Source organism: Heteronotia binoei, chromosome 16 (assembly GCF_032191835.1).
Source record: "Heteronotia binoei isolate CCM8104 ecotype False Entrance Well chromosome 16, APGP_CSIRO_Hbin_v1, whole genome shotgun sequence".
In the NCBI taxonomy this organism is placed as follows: domain Eukaryota; kingdom Metazoa; phylum Chordata; class Lepidosauria; order Squamata; family Gekkonidae; genus Heteronotia; species Heteronotia binoei.
In genome coordinates this window covers 32452169-32466791 of record NC_083238.1, presented here as the reverse complement: position 1 = coordinate 32466791, position 14623 = coordinate 32452169, and the positions used below count along the sequence as shown (strand labels likewise).

The following is a 14623-nucleotide window of genomic DNA, read 5'->3' as shown; positions in this document are numbered from 1 at the left end:
ACAGAAAAACTACTAAGGGTTTAAAGTCAAATCCTTTTTGCATAATCTTTATGTTCCAAAACCGAAATAATGCTTGCCCCCTCTTTCTTCCCCCCCTTCATAAGGATCAGTGTATGAACTCTCTTTGTCTGGATCCATAAAACCTGAAAACCAATATGCACAAATTCTCTAATCCTCATTTCACACCTCAAGGGTGAAGAGTCTCAGTCAAAAGAACCAGTGGTTGATGGCACTATTCTATCGTGCCACGGATGGAAGAGTTTGTGTGGCAGATCCTCTTCAGACTAGCCCGCGGCTGCTTTTGGCAAGGGCCATGGCAGCGATACTTGGGGAAGCACAGTATATAACGAAGCTGGTTGCCTTTCCTTCAATGCAAAGGTTTTCTAAACAATGCTCGTCTATGTGCATATGCATCACAGCCTTCCAACAAGAAGACATGATGCTGTCAGAAGGATTACTTGCGGGCACACTGCTGCAGGCAGGCAGGCCTCCACCAATGTCTTCCAAGGACTTCCAACCCACCTGTCTCTCCCTCACAGACTCTAAATTCTGAGCACAACAGGAGATGCCGATTGTAATGGCAACACATCCCAGTGTCCCAGACCAAGATGAGCGGACAGTCCATGACTGGGTGGGGAAGTAGATGTGTGGATTTACCGAGTTATTGGATAAGGTATGGCCAGGTGAAAAAGGCAGTACTCCTGTATGAAGCTGCCGGATTCTGAATCAGATCATCAATCCATCAAGGTCAGTATTGTCTACTCAGACTGGCAGCAGCTCTGCAGAGTCTCAGGGAGAGGTCTTTCATATCACCTCCTACCTGATCCTTTTAAACTGGGGACTGAACCTGGGACCTTCTGCATGCAAAGTACCAGCTTTTGCACTGAACCACACCCTTTCCCCTGCATGTTTGGATTCTGTAGGACACTTTTCAAATTTATTAGCTGGCTAGCTTTGGGGGGGGGGTGTCTTTGAAAGTATTCTTATCATTTCTTGAACTTGAGTTGTCTTTAGAATGAAATTGTTCACGGCTGTTACATTTTATTACATAAATATTTAAATCAAGAATGTAGCAATTAAAAGTACTGAATAAATAAATACATTTCAACAGCTTTTCTCACTCCTGCATGCAAATATGCACCTCCCCAGATCTTTTCTTTTTAGAAGAGTTCTGTCTTCTTCTTATATCCCATTTGTCACCCTAACAGTATAAGAGTCATATATTACTACTAGAGTGCTTAGAACTTTCTGCAAAGCCCACAGGCCTTATGAGTGAGTCTGTAAATAGGGCAATGTGAACAAGTTTGGAAAATGCTGACAGCAGGTTAAAAAAAAATGAAAGCAAATCTGGTTTGGCCACAGATCAAAGGCCAATCCTCCCAAAGAGCAGAAGAGGTGTTCCACCTGTATCTAGAGAGGACCAATTCAGACTGCCAGAGAATCAGATGTACATATCTAACAGGCCCCCCCCCCCAAGCAGGAATGCAGTCATAAAAAAGGCACGCCAGAGAGAAAAGATTAAGTTAGACCTGAAGTTCAGTAACACCTTAGAGACCCAACAAGATTTTTTTTGGTATAAGCTTTTTAGTCAAAGCTCTATCTGTCTGGCATCAATTTAGCTGTTCTACTGTACACCAGCACCACTATTCTCTAAAGAAAGATTAAACTAGAATCCTTTGCTCCTGCCTTTTAGTTTTCTGTCCAATAAATCTTTTTAAAACAGTGGGTACTGAAATCATGACAGTCTCCACATGAGGTACAGGTTTAACATGTTATCTGTTCCTGATGAGTGGTGGACCTCAGGCATAAGATCTTTATCACCAGTAAGGAAAACAAAGGTTGTTGAATCTTTTGTCAAATGTGGATAGTCCTTATAAGCTACATGCCATATCGAATCCATTTGCTAAATTAAAATAGTTTTTAAACGGGTGTTAAAACAGTATAGCTGCTACCAGCATGGCATTAGATCACATTGGCTTGGTGTGTAGGATGTTGCCCTCTAGAGGCTTAGTCAGAGATCATTTTCACTCGAACAAAGTTTAAAGGGAGGGAAAAAGAGATCGAAACATACATTCTCTTAACTGATGGGTATTGAGAAAACCTGTTTTCTAAGGAAGTGGGGAGATCAATAATTGCCTAACCATTGGAAAAAAAAGTGATACCTGCCAGCAAAATTGGCTACTGAAAAAAAATAATAACAAAGAGATAAATAATAGTTTAACAAGAGATTCTGGTATGGCTTCACTCAGTCAACGTTATACAAAACTAACAGGAGCGTAGGCCGTAACAAACAGTTTCCTCAAGTGGATAAAATTAAATTATCGACTCATTTCTAACATCAGAGTTACAAGTGTGGTAGAATCCGAGGCCCTTCACAACTCAGAACAGATTGACATTCTGAAAGCTTCCTGCTTGCTCCTTGGTCCCCAATCTTCATGGCCGCTCTAGGCTCAAATTCACACATGCCTTTCAGCCTTTTCCTTGATGTTTGTGTGAAAAGGAGAAAGGCAGTTTCCAAAATTTCAGGTTTTTGAATGATGGTTGGCCATGCAGGGCTAAAATTCCAACACTTCCTATGTGTTACAGTGTAGGTAACATATCTTTTTCAAAAACCATATCCAAAACTACCCTGAGATTTCAACTTATGAATAAAAAGGTAAAGGTAGTCCCCTGTGCAAGCACCAGTCGTTTCTGACTCTGGCTTTCACAGCAGACTTTTTACGGGGTGGTTTGCCATCGCCGTCCCTAGTCATCTACATTTTACCCCCAGCAAGCTGGGTTCAATACCACATTTCAATTAATGAATACCACAGAGTGCTGATTCTTCACCTTTATAGAATATAATAATATTTTCCCTTGGAATATATGCTACGTACCATTTTTTCAAAGTTTACTAGACTGTCAATGAATGTCTTGTTCCCTTCATGAGTAAATGTCATGTCTGCAGTGTGAAGAAAAGAAAAGCCTTTATAACTGCCAGTAATTAAGCCAAGGCATTAAATTCAAGACACTTAGAACATACATACAGTTTCTTAATTTTCAGGTACTCATTTACACATAAAAAACAGTAAAATGAAATGCTGTTCATAGATATATAAAAATTCAATGACTTTTCCCCACCCGTAATCCCAGAAATACTCAGGTGTATGAAATACCCGTTCCCCTTTCTGCTTCCATGCTTTGTCAAAAGGGGACAGCAGTACAATGCTAAACAGTGCAATGCTAAACAGAACAGAGCTTCTCTTCCAAGCCTCTTGGTTTCCATGGTCTTAAAAAGGTGTAGCTCTGCTTAGGATTGCATCCCTTTTGAGGCAGGAATGACAAATTGTGCTTGCTGCATTGATCTTGCTGCATTTGCACTCGTTACCTTTTATAAGCAAAGGCATAAATGGAATTACGGGAGGTTCCTGCTTAGCTACGGTGAGTCTGTAGGCCCGGTGGTTTCTTGAAGGGTCCTAATAAAACAATAAATGTTCAGCTGTTGTTTTTTTTTCCAAACAGTAACCGTTATATTACATTGCAATGATCTTGAAGTCTAATTTTCAGAAAAGACTTCCTTAAGAACAAAGACAGCCACAATTGACATCATCAGTTTGGCCAGGGCTTTTTTGTAGCGGGAACTCCTTTGCATATTAGGCTACATTCCCCTGATGTGGCCAATTGTCCAAGAGCTTACAAAGCTCTTAGTACAGGGCCTACTTGTAAGCTCTTGGAGGATTAGCTACATCAGGCCTAATATGCAAAGGAGTTCCTGCTACAAAAAAGCCCTGAGTTTGCCTATTCTGTATAAGTTACACATTCTCTTAATTAAAACGCCATTATTTCTGTCTGTTATCACATGGGAAAACTATGGGAATAGTGACAAATAATGTGCATATCTGAACGGAATTCTCTCATTTTTCTCTTTTGCGCTTCTGCTGGGTCATCTCCTGTAAAGCTGTAAAACCATGGCTCTGTAACAATAATGCACAATAAAATCTAAAACCAGAATGTACAATCAAGCAGATATATAAAGGGACAAAATCGTTTTCTAAATTTCCCAAGTTGACTTTAAGCAGGGCACACATTTGCTCAGAATGGCTTCCCTGAGAGCGTAATTTATTAGTCATACATGCCTGTTTTATCAGCACTATAATGGGATCATAAACTCCTTAAAGTCAAACAAGGACACATAAAATGTTAAAAAACAGAGGAATTCAGTTCAGGTAGTCAGGAACAGAACAGATCCACAAGACTCTGTTGCCATTTACCATTAAGCTTTCAAACTCTGCATAGATCTTCTTGAACTTGCTTGGAAGTTTCTGTCAATAAAAATAATAACATTTGTGTCAAGTCAAGGTTGATTTGACCCTGGTTTTTAAGTTAAACAATACTCCAGTATGCACAACTCCATGTGCATGATTCTCTCTCTCTATCAGCCATGCATATGAAGTGCTGTACACCCACTTCCACATGCAAAGGCAGACTTAATTGCCACCACAGTGCTTTTAGCACAGCCTTGAGATGAGAGAGACTGTTCCCTTTGCCACCCTGTTTGTAACAATGCAGCCAAGAAAAAAATACAGTAAGTCTCCTAGCAACCAGATTATAAATAGAGAGTCACAAAGCTTGGAACAGATTTGGATCCAAACTTGGGGGGAGAAATACCCAGTGCGGATAGATTTTCCTCTTGGTCGTCAGAAAGTTATATGGCAGCAAAGGAATCCATTTTACCGTCTGGGTTCCCCAAGAGGTTTTCTGGTGGGAATTTCTATTTTTGCTATATTTTATTTAATCTAATTAAGCTAACAGTCATAGTGATCGGACCACTTCGTTTATAGAAAACCATCACATAGATTCTGGACTAATTTTGCAACTAGGAATCCTAGCTGGAGGATGCATTTTTATCCCATCTTAGCTCTAAGGAGCTCAAGGTAGTACACATGCCCCGCCCTGAAGTTGGTTTTTGGTAGGTTGGGCTCAAGGTTCATACAGAGAACTGAACCTGGGTCTCTCAGAACCTAATGTGCTACTTGTGCAACTATGCCATATCGGCACACTAACCCTGGGGCTTGGAATATTTATGCTGGTAATCGATGAACCTCTAGTTCTCCAAAGGCTTGTACGGTGCAATCCTAAAAGTGCTGTCAAGTTATAGCCAATTTATGATGATCCTGTAGGGTTTTCGAGGCAAGAGATGTTCAGAGGTGGTTTGCCATGCCTCCTCCTGCATAGCAACCCTGGAATTCCTTGGTGGTCTCCCATCCAAGTACTAACCAGGGTCAACCCTGCTTAGCTTCCAAGAGCTGAGAAAGTCAGACCAGCACGGGTCTTGCAATAATGGGTTTAAATTAGGGGTGAGAAGGTACCATCTGGATAGCAGGAAAAACGTTTTTACAGTAAGAGTTGTGCAACAGTGGAATCAGTAATGAGCTCCCTCTCACTCTCAGGGATGCTCCAGGCTGATCTTGGAAGTCTAATTTTCAGAAAAGACTTGGGCAGGGAATTAGACTAGATAGCCTGAATGGCCCATTCCAACTCTGCAGTTCTATGATTCTATCCGTCAGGGGCATGCCAAGTCACACCTTTCTAAGCCCACTGAAATCAGTGGGCTTATAAGGGTGTAACTCTTCTTAGGATTGCACTGACTTGCCTTTCTCAGATGGCAGTTCATCATGATGTATGGCAGACTGCTTTGGAAACACAAGGTGGTTTCACACAGGAGATTTGCTCCGACCTAGCCCCGCCTCCCATTCGGATTAAAAGTGCACGATTACACAAGCACATCTGCCCTCCGAGCCACACCCATTACCACCCTGTCTCCAGATGCCTCCTATTCGCATCAAAAAGCTTCCCGGTAGCATCCCCCTGAATTGGATGTAGGTCGCATAATTGGCTGCTGTCTGAATGCCCTGGGGCGACTGATAAGTGGAACCAGTGGCGTAGGGAGGGGGGGCGGGGGGGGCGGGTCGCCCCAGGTCTGGGGGGTCTGGGGGGCCCCTTGGCAATGCCAAGGGGCCCCTCAGAAGCCGGCTGCCTGGGATGTACAAAACCAGCGCCTGCCTCCCCTTCTCTCCCTGCAGAAAGCTACTAACTCTCACAGAGTTTCTTCGTGCGCAGGCTGAGGGCGTGTTGCAGCGGGGAGTCCCCAAGTCCCCCCTTCCTGGGTGTGCGTGAGCGCGTGTGACAAGCTGAGCGTGTCTGGTGCGGGTCAGGAAATTTCCCCTTGGCTCCGTGACCTTGGGCGGTGGGCACCTGTTTCCCAAGCAAGCGGGAGCCCCAGGCGGCATTCCTTGCTCCTCGGCGGGCCCGCCTTTCTGCTCGCGAACTCTGAAGTTGGCTGCAACCGGCCCCTCCACTCCCCATTGGCCCGGTTGAGCAGGCGCTGACTGGCAGCGGAGGAGCGGGTCTCTGAGGCGGCGGGAGGCAGCGGCTGGTGCTTTTTGCCCCTCGTCCCGCTCGAAGCGCCTCGCCTTCCCCTCTCCTCGCGTTCGACCAAAGCCGAGGCGTCTCGGGCGCCGGAGCGAAGGCGGCCGCTGACTTGGGAGTGCCCCATGGCGCCTTCGGCGCAGCAGCTGTAGGCGGCCCGGGCGCGCAGCACTCGAAGAGCCCTCCGCTGGCGCAGGCGGCACCTCCTCGGAACAGGTGAGGGACGGCGAAGGCAGGTGCGCGCCGCGGGAAGGGCTGACCCGAGGGGGTGCCTGGCTCGGAAGCGAAGCCCACGCTGGTTCTTCCAGGTAGCTGTGGGGGGCCGAAAGCCCCAAAGTGTCCTGTGGGGGGTCTGGGGGGCCCACATAAATCTTGGGCCCCAGGCCCCCAAAGTCCTAGCTACGCCCCTGAGTGGAACAGCTGTGCGGTCATGCCAAGCCATTTCCAGCACGGCTGGGTTTTTTCCCCCCAAACTCCTCTCCAAGGATGACTTGTGTGCTTCTCCGATTGAGTGCACACACAGGGGGCCTTTTTAAAAAAGACAACCCTTTCCACATCGGGTCCGTGGCTGAGCCGGGCTAGCAGTGTGAATGGTCAACCACTGACCGCTGCCGGGATCCTGCCCCTTTAGCAGGGGCTGTCTGATAGCCCAGAAACGATTCAAACTGAAGCAAATTTTTTCGCAACAGGATAAAATAGTGTCAGTTTCACAGTGTGAAACCAGCCTAAGTTTCCAAAGTGATCTGTGGTGCGGCCAGCAGTGTGTGTGAACCAGCCAACCAAAGGAGAAATGTCTGAACCAGTGCAAAACCCTGCAGAAGCATAAATTCCAGCTAGATCTATACAAGTTCCAAACAAAGCAGCAACTAAGGTAAATGGACCACATCAAAGTCAATATTTGTAAGCTTTCTATGCAATTCTATGCAGCATCAACCCAGTCTAAGCCTGCTAAAGTCAATGGTCTTAGACTGTAGTAGCACTGTGTAGGATCGCACTGTTACTGGCCAGCAGGAACTTACCTCCCATGTCAGGGTGAGGCGGCTCACGGCTACATTGCTTAGCCCCATGATTATAGCAAAAAAAGAATTCAAGTTTTTGTATTCCTTGCAGCTGAAACAGAAGAGGTGGGCAGAGTTAGCGTAAAAGAGAAAGAAGTCGAGAAAGAAGAAACGTAATGGAAGGATTTTTTTTTTCAACGTGTGACGCTTTCATGCACACCAAATAATGCACTTTCAAAGCACATTGCAACTGGAATTTAGTGGGGGAAATGGCAAGTTCAGTTGCAAATAACCACTAAAGTGCATTGAAAGTGGATTGAAAGTGCATTAGTCAGTGTGTGTGAAAGTGCTAACAGTGGAATACAGAATGCAGAAGTACTTGAATGAAGACTTAATAACTATGTCCTTGAGCGAAAACTGCTTGCGGAAGGCAGAGGCACTAACTGATCTTTGCAGTTGCCAACTGAGAGGGGAAGGAGGTGTTACACCTCAAACAACTTTTTATTGGGGAATATTAATATTTCTTAGCTCAAAATGGTAGGCCTACGAGAGGTGAGGTGTATAGGATCTCTGTCTTTGTCTACGGAGACAGACCACTGAAAATCCTTTGGTTAATAGAGGTGGTAGTCACTGAATGTGTCAAACCACTTTAGGAGGTAGAGCTGGACTGCTGAATATTCCTTCCTTTTTAAAGCAGTCATCTGGGAATCATGGTTGCTGATGAAGGGCATCTTTGTAAGTAGGAACAGGCACACACAGATTCACTAACTAAACTTCATGACAAATTTTGGTTGGCTCATGAACCTGATGCTCATGGCAGATCTACGGCATGAACTTTTAAGCAGTTTGTGGAGTTTTGTGAATGGATGCACTTCCAGACAGACTGTCTCCAGTCACACAAAATGTCCACCAAACTTCAAAGCAATGCGGGAGGGGGGGTAGTGGAATTCTCAGCACTTTGAACACTTTGTTTCAACACTTTGTTTCAAACTACTCATGTCAGTTTCAAGAGGGTTCATTCATTAGCTCTTAAAAGTTTGTGACAGTTTGAGGTTCACAAAGCAGGGATGCCACAAACCACGAACCGCATTGTCCCAGTTTGTGCTCATCCCTATTTGTTAGCATACAATTTCAACAGATTCCCAAATAGCAGCTGGGTGTTTGTGGGTACTGGAGCCAGCCCACTGTTGTCTCCTTGACCTAGAATTCTATGTCTCCAGTAGAAGGTATGAACGTGTGTGTGCACTTGACCAAGGCTTTTAATGAACAAAAATCATTGCATTCACTTATTCTGAACAAATTACAGTGCATCTTCCTTTACTAACTCACATTCACTTTACATTTATTGCTCTTACAAAAAAAACAACAAACCTGTTGCCATAGTAGCAATTTTTCTTGTGGGCAAGAACTCCACAATGCTGAAGTTAATAGAAAGAAATACATGGGAATTTATAGTTGGAAAATTTCCAAACCTTCCCTAGTAGGCTGAGTAATATGTACAAGCCTACCTTTTGCTATTTCATTTACCAAAGCTGTAGTCCTACAAATGTGGAAACCAATAAGAGAATATTAAGCTAGCCTGTATGAGATTCATTTTCTTGTGACACTGGGAATCTGTCTAGCTGCTAAACTCCCAAATTTCCCCCCAACGATCTTTTTCTTATCATGCATAATGATTGCTTGATTTTTGTTTAGAAATGTATTTGGAAATTCTTCAAATCATTTAGTTAGTAACACTCCTTTCTCCCTATTTTTTTGCTACGAATTGGGGAGGGGAGGGAGAAGAGATCTCATTTTTATTCTTTTGCACATATGCTACTGCCCTCTACTGATCAGAATCTGCAACACCTGCTGTGTACAAGCAAACTGGAACATTGCATTTTTATACAGACTAAAGAGAGCGAAAGAGAAGAAATTCCCTTTACAAGTATGTTAACTGGTGATGCTCTTGAAGTTCATATTCTTTAGGTTCGGAATATTAATCCAAATACATTATAATGTTGACCTTCAATACAGAGTTATGTGTTATGAAATTGAGCTGAGATGGCAGTTCAGGTGTCAGGTGGGCACTCTGTTTCTCTGGATTTCTGAAACTTTGGATATGTTTAGCTCTCCAGACAAAGAGAGCAGAGGGGAGACACACAGGGATAAAGAGAGGTACTTCCTATGCTACACTTCCACCACCTTCAAACTTGGGAATCTCTGCTTGTTCCCCAGCCATAGCCACCACAGGCAAATAGGGGGGATGGTTGTGGGTGGTAGTGGGCTGTGGTTTTGTGATTTTCTCCAGAGAGTCCTCTGATATCAGTTCCATTTGAAAGGCCCTTTTGGACCTGAAGATGTTTGCCTGTTGCTATTTCATTGATTTATTTATCTAAGTATCTATATCTCACTTTTCACCTGGTATAGTGAAAAGTGAGATATTAATACTTAGATAAATAAATATCTCACTTTTCACCTGGTATCTCACTTTTTCTGTATGGTATTGGGATTCAGGAAATATTTGGGATTGACAATTTTTTGTGGCTATTATAGCCTATGGGGACTATTACAATCAATGGCCCCTACAGGGCTATAATGGAGAACGAATCCAGGACGAATCTGAGGCTCAGGGGGCTGTTTTTTTAAAAGGTAGATGCATTAAAATTGCAGCATAGCTGCTGGTTATGCCTCTACCGCAACCCCCCCCCCCTTTAAAAAAATCGGACCAACAGGTTCAATTCTATGGGCTCCAGAAGAATGTGCCCCCATCCTTCATTGTTTCCAATGGAGGGGGAAAAGGTGTTTAATGGGAAACGGTCCCTTTAAATGCCTTCTCCAAGCTGTAGTGTGACCCTGCTGTGGCGAGTGAACTCCCCAAAGCCCTTTAAATGCCCTGTAACTGTGGCTACCCAGCAGCCCCAAAAAATCCTGACTATTTTCAAGCTTTTTGGGGAGGCCACTTTCGGATAGCCAAATCACCAAACCTTTCAGTGATTGGCTGAGAAAATACGTGATAAATACTGATAAGGTATTTGTCGGTGGTGGGGAGGTTCGGCTTGGTTTATACTGAGTGCACACCCCTAATTTTGACCTCTGCTGACTATACTTACTGGGCAGCTATCTTAATAAACTTCTTCAGGAGCTGAACGCGTTTGCTGAGCTGGGAACAGAGACAAATCTCGGTGACTACCCAGAACTGGATTTCATTAAATCTTCGCAGAAATAGGTCCAAATTGGCTGTCGTCCTTTTAAAATTGTGCCTTCCAAATGTGTGGTAGACAAGTTCCAGCTAGAAAAGGGGAGGGGGACAAAACAAAGGAAACAGGGAAGAATCAGAAGTAGACAGAGGATTTATGCTCTTAAAAAAAAGTTTGGGGGACAAACTGATTTCCAAATGATTTAGATAAGAAAGGGTTCAATTCAAACCAGGAACACATAGGAATGTAGTTTCAGCTGGTGTGGTGTCAGGGGGTGTGGCCTAATATGCACATAAGTGCCTGCTAATATGCACAAAACAATGGTGATGTCATGGGGTGTGCTCTAATATGCAAATGAGTTCCTGCTGGGCATTTTCTACCCCCAAAAGCCCTGATTCAAACAACTCATTTTCACTTCTCCAACACAAGTTGCCATTAGAGATGTGCCGTGAATTCATGCATTCTCTCATCCCACTTTCTCTCCTGTGCTAATTCTCTTCTCTTGTTCCAGATGTTCACTGCCAGGCATCTAAACTGGATAAGTTACAGCTAGTCACCATCATTCTCTTTATGTCTTTGCTCTCTTGCATTCAGGAAAATGTGTAAAACAGTTCTACCACCAAGGGTATTCAGCAGACTGTAAACCATTTTGGCACATCTGACTGCATTTTTATCTGGTGCATTCTTAGCTTGTGTGTTGTTTATATTCCGCACAGTGCTTTTATCTTGTTGGTGGACTCTTATGTTGCTTTTATGTACAGTGCATCTTGTCATTGCTTTGCTTATAAATCGAATAAAGTAAAGTAAAGTAAAGTTTGCTGCCTTGGGCTTGTAGGGAAAAAAATGAAAAAATCACAATTCACCTGCAAACCATGATCTGAAAACCATGGCTTGGTGTTAGTTTGCAAACTATGGTTTGGAGGGAATCCTGGTTTGCACTAATCATAGTTTGCAAATACCAGAAGGAAGGGAGGGGATCAGTGCACAAGAGGAGAGAAAGGAATGGATCTGCAAACCCACAGCATGCTCTTAAGTCTCTAAGTGATGGTTTGGAGGGTGGCTATATATGACACCTGAAATCAACTAAACCTTCAGGTTTACACCAAGTTCTGCAGACAACCAGTGATATATATTAAAATGTAGACTGTACATTAGAAGAAGAAGACTGCAGATTTATACCCCGCCCTTCTCTCTGAATCAGAGTGGTTTATAATCTCCTATATCTTCTCCCCCCAGAACAGACACCCTGTGAGGTGGGTGGGGCTGAGAGGGCTCTCACAGCGGCTGCCCTTTCAAGGACAACTCCTGCGACAGCTATGGCTAACCCAAGGCCATTCCAGCAGATACAGGTGGAGCAGTGGGGAAATCAAACCCAGTTCTCCCAGATAAGAGTTTGCACACTTAACCACTACACCAAAGTGGCTCTTAGTGGTATATAATGCTTTCAATCGGAAACATGAAAGTAATTCAACAGACACCTCACTGCTATAGATGCTACATGTAAATATTAAAATCATACCTCTTAGTATATCTGAAGTCCTTTCTATTCAGACTTTGGAGGACTTAGGTTCAACTTTTTGCAATATAAATCCAGAGAAATCTTTAATACTGTATACTGTAATGTATACTGTAAATATAGGACTGTATGCAAGGAATATAGGAGTGCACAGGACTGTATGCAAGGAATATAGGAGTCTTACTCCTGCTCCTTCCTCCCAAACTAAGCGTCACCCCAAATGGGATGTGGGCTGTGTCTTTCATCCAGCCTTTAGGAAATTCTTTCTTGATGACAAGAAGAAATAAAAGTTTATTGCTTATCAGTCTTGCAAACTAATAGAGGAAATCCCTATTGCAAGAGCTGTGATACAGTAACAGAGTACATGTTTTGCCTGCAGAAGGCTCCAAGTTTAGTCCCTGATATCTCTAGTTCCAGGGGAAAAGACCTTTCTTTGCCCAAGACTCTAGACAGCCAATTACAGCATAGAACAATGAGTTAAATGGATTAATAATTTGACTTTGGCTGCACTGAGTCATCATGTCCATTAAGCCTGAATGCACATACTCCATTTTTGATCAAAACACAAAGAAGGGATCCTGGCTCAACATTATCTTAGGTTACATCCATGACAGACAAATGTAGGAGTGTGGCTTAGTCAGAATTAGTTTCCCTCCACAAAACGGAAGAGCCAGACCAGATGAGATGCTGGGAGTTCTGCATATGAAGCACCTGGAGATTTTTCCTTAAACAGCTGCTTATGACTGGAACTCAAGTGCAATGCAGGGGTTTAAGGCCTAGTCCACAAGCCATTTTCCCTACCTGAAACCACTGAGGAAACATACAAGGATACTGACTGATATGGCTACCGCCTGTTCATCTGCCCCAGTGTGGCAAACTGTGACTCCACTGAGCCGTTTCAGGACTCTCCTTCCTTTGTGCTGTGGTTCTGATCCAAACTGGGTGCTGTATTCTTTATATTTAAAGGAAGAAAACACTGTGAGCTAAATTCACAGAACCCCCAGCATAACGCTCAGTTTGGCCCTAAACCTGGATTAAACTCTAATTTAAAATTGCAGCTTGTGGAGGGAAAACTGGCTCCAGTTCAATGGCGCATCCACATTCATGCATCCCACATTAACCAGAATTGGCTTTAAACTGGAATTCTATCATCACACTCTGTGTGACAAGGAGGAGAAAGTGAGGCGTGCATGTGCAAGGACATCAGCAGGCTTGGTTTGTCCATAAGCAGGGAGGCTTAATGTGACATCTGAATGTAGGCAGCCTTCGTATAAGAAAGCTTGTACAAAATATGAGTTGCGGCACTGATGTCTGCAAAGGCTATCCTATGCCTACCTGCCAGCAGGATGAGGTAGAATAAAATATACCACATTAAACTGCAGTTTTGAGTGCTGCATAATAAGCAGAAAAACAGCACGGCTAAGGAGGAACTTAAAATTTGAAGAAGTAGCATCCCCCCCTCCCCAAGGGTACAGTCTATCCCTGGGTTATACTATCTAGTCCTGCTCTATGTATATAAATTAGTTCACATTCTTAGATGGGGAAGCTTGAAATGAAATAGATGGGATGGATGCTTTCTTGTTACCTCATGCACACAGTTGAAGAGCTCCCAGTCGTACACTGTCATTTGGTATGCTAAGTCTTTGGAGCTCATGAGTTCAAACGTTCCCATGGTTCCAGTTGAGGGGCCTTCCTGTTCCTGTAGTGGTGTCTGTGGACAAGAATGGTGACACTGTTTTCATTTTAAAACTGAGGGAATAAGAAAAGAGCAAACAGAAATGGAAAAAGTTCTGCTTGGAGACAACGAAAAATTAATTTCAAAATTATATAAATTACTTTTAAAATGGTCTACGGAAGATTAAGTAGTGAAATCTCAAATGATTAAGTGGGCAATTAATGTAAATAAAGAAATACAGATGGAAACTTGGGAATATTTGTGGAAGAACTCTATGAAGCTTTCGACGTGTCATAGTATTAAAGAGAACTGTTTTAAAATGATGTATAGATGGTATATGACTCCTAAGAAATTGGCAAAGATGAATAATAAGATGCCAGACAGATGTTGGAAATGTAAAAAACATGAAGGTTCTTTCTACCATATGTGGTCGACTTGTGAAAGAGCAAAAAAGTATTGGCAGATAATTCAACAAGAAATTTCTAGGATCTTGGGATATGAATTTAAGAAAGTTGCAGAGACTTTTCTGTTGGGATTACAAATGGAAAAATTCCCAAAAGAAGATAGAACTATAATTTGGTACTTGCTTTCAGCTGCTAGGACATTATATGTGCAGTTGTGGAAGCAAGAAAAAATACCAGAGAAATGGGATTGGATTGTAAAAGTTATGACATGGAATGAAATGGACAAATTAACAAGAATTTTAAGAGACTATGATTTAGAAGTTTTTAAGATGGAGTGGAAAAAGTTCAGAAGATATGTAGAAAAAAAGTGGAAAATAAAAGGACATTGGACAATTTTTGATAATGATTAAGTCTTAGAAAGAAGAATATTAATTTTTGTTTTT

At 43.0% G+C, this 14623-nt stretch overlaps 1 protein-coding gene across 1 annotated transcript in view; it reads right to left on the bottom strand.

The window, feature by feature from the left end:
- RAPGEF4 (Rap guanine nucleotide exchange factor 4) overlaps positions 1-14623 on the bottom strand; it is a 252831-nt gene that overhangs the window by 3112 nt on the left and 235096 nt on the right. Inside the window, exons 24-29 of the mRNA XM_060257080.1 lie at positions 13687-13812; positions 10499-10677; positions 7428-7518; positions 4251-4301; positions 3368-3455; positions 2877-2941 (exon numbers count right to left, since the gene is read on the bottom strand). Coding sequence (XP_060113063.1) covers positions 2877-2941; positions 3368-3455; positions 4251-4301; positions 7428-7518; positions 10499-10677; positions 13687-13812 — 600 coding nt within the window. The remainder of the gene's footprint in view (positions 1-2876; positions 2942-3367; positions 3456-4250; positions 4302-7427; positions 7519-10498; positions 10678-13686; positions 13813-14623) is intronic.